The sequence below is a fragment of the Triplophysa dalaica genome, chromosome 14 (assembly GCF_015846415.1).
Source record: "Triplophysa dalaica isolate WHDGS20190420 chromosome 14, ASM1584641v1, whole genome shotgun sequence".
Taxonomy (NCBI): Eukaryota; Metazoa; Chordata; class Actinopteri; order Cypriniformes; family Nemacheilidae; genus Triplophysa; species Triplophysa dalaica.
In genome coordinates this window covers 17,044,751-17,047,795 of record NC_079555.1, presented here as the reverse complement: position 1 = coordinate 17,047,795, position 3,045 = coordinate 17,044,751, and the positions used below count along the sequence as shown (strand labels likewise).

At 45.2% G+C, this 3,045-nt stretch overlaps 1 protein-coding gene across 1 annotated transcript; it reads right to left on the bottom strand.

Annotated features, from left to right (window-relative positions):
• Nucleotides 1-661: 661 nt before the first annotated feature.
• LOC130435988 (paraneoplastic antigen Ma1 homolog) lies at nucleotides 662-1,591 on the bottom strand. Its single transcript, XM_056766882.1, has one exon. It carries the CDS (start codon nucleotides 1,589-1,591, stop codon nucleotides 662-664), a length of 930 nt encoding a protein of 309 aa, XP_056622860.1.
• Between the last annotated feature and the right edge of the window lie 1,454 nt (nucleotides 1,592-3,045).

Below are 3,045 nucleotides of genomic sequence, written 5' to 3'. Positions count from 1 at the left end.
ATTGATCCCCTGGAGGGCCACGGTAGTTCGGATCATTCCTCATTCCCTTAGCCTTCCTTAAGGAGCGGACAAGCTTATTAATCACTTGGGTGGGATTCTCAGTTGCATGACATTTAGTGGCAATGTGTCCGTCTTCTCCACACCGATAACAAAAGTAATCGTCCTTGTTTCCAACAGGCTTGGGTCTGGACAGATGTGGATAGGGCTGGGATGTTTCTTGAGCCGGATTCACTGAACTACTTTGACCAACACTCATGGCAACTAGCTGTTGTTGTAACTGCTGAACTTGTTTTTTTAAAGCATGGACTTCGAAATTCTTCCCAGGCTCTTGTGGGTCTGTGGCGTTGGAAGGCCGCAGCTTTGTTCTAGGCTCTAACATCATGGAGGAAGATGGTAGGTTGTTTGAACTTTCCCCTCTCAGCTGGGCCCTCAGTTCGTGAATCTCTGCTTTGAGCTCACGCACAAATGGAGGAGATATCTTTTCCTCCCCCTGGAAGTGTATAGGTTTTGCTGTTGCAGTGATCTTGCGGCGACTGATTTCACCCTCTTCAGCTTCACGGATCTCATTCAAGAGGCTCAGGAAGGTTGGTGGACGTGCTTTTCTCTCCCTTAGTCTCAACTGCAAAAGCATCATGTCAGATTCTACAGCTCCAGGAATCAGTTATTCAACTCTCGCTTTGTCAACATTTGCTGGATTTATCCCACCTCTTTGCACGACTTTAGTGAGTGATTTCTCCATCCTTCTCAGAAAATAAGATAAGGACTCGCCAGGACACTGTCGGAGGAGCCGAAAAGCAAAGTACAAGTCCTCACCAGACTCCGATGATCCGAATGTACTTTCCAGAGCTTCAAGGTACTGCAGGGCGCTAGCATCAGGACTGGACAAGCGAACTGCTTTTATAATCTCCAGGGCTGGTCCCTTTAAACTTTCAACAATCCTTCTACGTTTTTCTTTCTCAGAGCACTCGCATTCAGTTATCATCATTTTAGCCTGCTCGACCCAATGTTCCATGGTTTCTTCTCCCGTCGGTGGTGGAATAGTGCCAGAGAAGGTACGTAAACGACGGTAGGCACTGCTGTCACTTTGTGGTCTGGCATTTTTTTCTAGTATTTCACCGACGGCACGGATGATTGACTCAGGGGAACTGAGATTGGAACTAAGCGGAGGGAACAGAGCCTGCAGATCCGTCATAGTCTTTCCTTCATCCCTGAGCAACTTGGAGAGCTTGTCTGCAAATCCTGCAGGTGTCGTTGTGGCAGATGTTTGGTCAGTGGCCGCAATCACAATCCAGATCTCCTCATCATCATCATCATCAGTGTTGGGTCTCAGCTCGGTAGGACAGCGTGTTGGGTCTACGGCCTCTTTAGATTCACACAACACCAGTAGTGAGGTGGGTGTGGCTCCTTTTTTCGTATCTCGAACGCGCACTCTTCCGAAGACTTTCACCCTTTCGGCAACTTCTTCAATGTGTGTAACCTCTGCACTTTCTGGTACTCCTGTCAACAGCAAAGCGTGCGCTGGGTCGATTCCAGCCTCTCTGCACCAAGCAGTAAGTTCATTCTGAAGGAGAGGATTACTTCTGAAAGACATCTTTCAACAGAAAACAGTTAAGTGTCGTAAGAAGGTAGTTTTTTTTTTTCAGTTTTTTTTCTTCGGACTTCACTTACGGGGTCTTGATTAGTCTCTTCTCTTCGTATAACAGTGAGGGGAAAATCCCGGACGAGCCCCCATTTTATGTAGCGCCCCCTGCCCTCCTAGGTTTTTCTGACCTAAACTCTAAAGGGTGGAGCACCGGATCCTTATTATTATTGTCTCTCGACAATGTATTAAATCCCCCTCTCTGTTAGTTTGAATAATAAATAAATGACCTAGAGAAATTTAAGTTAAAGAGATTTATTTATAAAATAGAAATGAAATAAAACAAATGAAGGTTAGCTACAAATCAATAGAATAAAGCAGACGTGTATATCTAGATTTCAGGAATGAATAATCCCTTCAACATACAGCAAAGCTCAAATAGAGAGATGTACAGCTGGAAATAATAACTATACCTAAAAATAAACCAGATATATCCCCCTGGGGAAGATTAACCCCGATAACCTGTTATTATCAATACCCTTGGTGTTTCGTTAATGGTCTGCTAGTTTGCACCCGCACCCTAACCTGCGGATTAAAGATGGTAAGAAATACAAACTGTTGACAACACAATTAACAGTCCTCAACGAGGGAACACTGTTCGCTAGTGTAACAACGATCAATGTAAATGTAAAGATATATACAATAAATTAACCTAAAGTGGGCCCACTCACACACTCGCACACACAAACACTCCCCCCCCCCCCCCCCGAGGCAGGCCTGAGTCGTTGCTTGTGAGCGTAGGGGCCTATGAAACAGCAAACTGGCCTCTTCGCTCTTCTGCGAGCAAAATAAAATCAATAAGGGTACCTGTGTTCCTTATGCACTCACGATATTCTCCTGGGCTGCACAATAAACACGATCAGTGACTTTCCGCCAACCGTCCCACGATGCCGGAGGAACACCCAACGCTCCCGGTGGCTGGGTGCGCTATCCGGTATCCCGACAAAAGCTTTGTAGTTCCTTAATCGCTTCCCACGACAGAATAATCACGGCCAGCCGGCACCATTAAAGTTTGTAGCACAAAAACACTTTCCACAGCGCTATGTGATCCGGCAACTAATTAAAGGCTAACCGAACGTGCTGCCGCTCTCGCTCACGGGCAAAATAGTCTAAGTGAAAAATACTGTAACACATTGCCTGTGTCAACCAATACACATCAATCAATTTACAAAACACTCACGAAAATCTCAATATAACTCGCGGTTTGCGGATATATCCTCCCGATCTATATCGATGACTTTTTTTTCCTTTTTTCTCTTCCTCCCGATCATTGACCAATCACATCATTATCTCTTATACATAGGCGGGTCTAAGCACTTATTCACCCAATCAACCCTGTATAATCAAACATGATTGCAGAAACCCACGTTTTTACCAAGTGCACGTAAACCAAACTTCAGCATTGA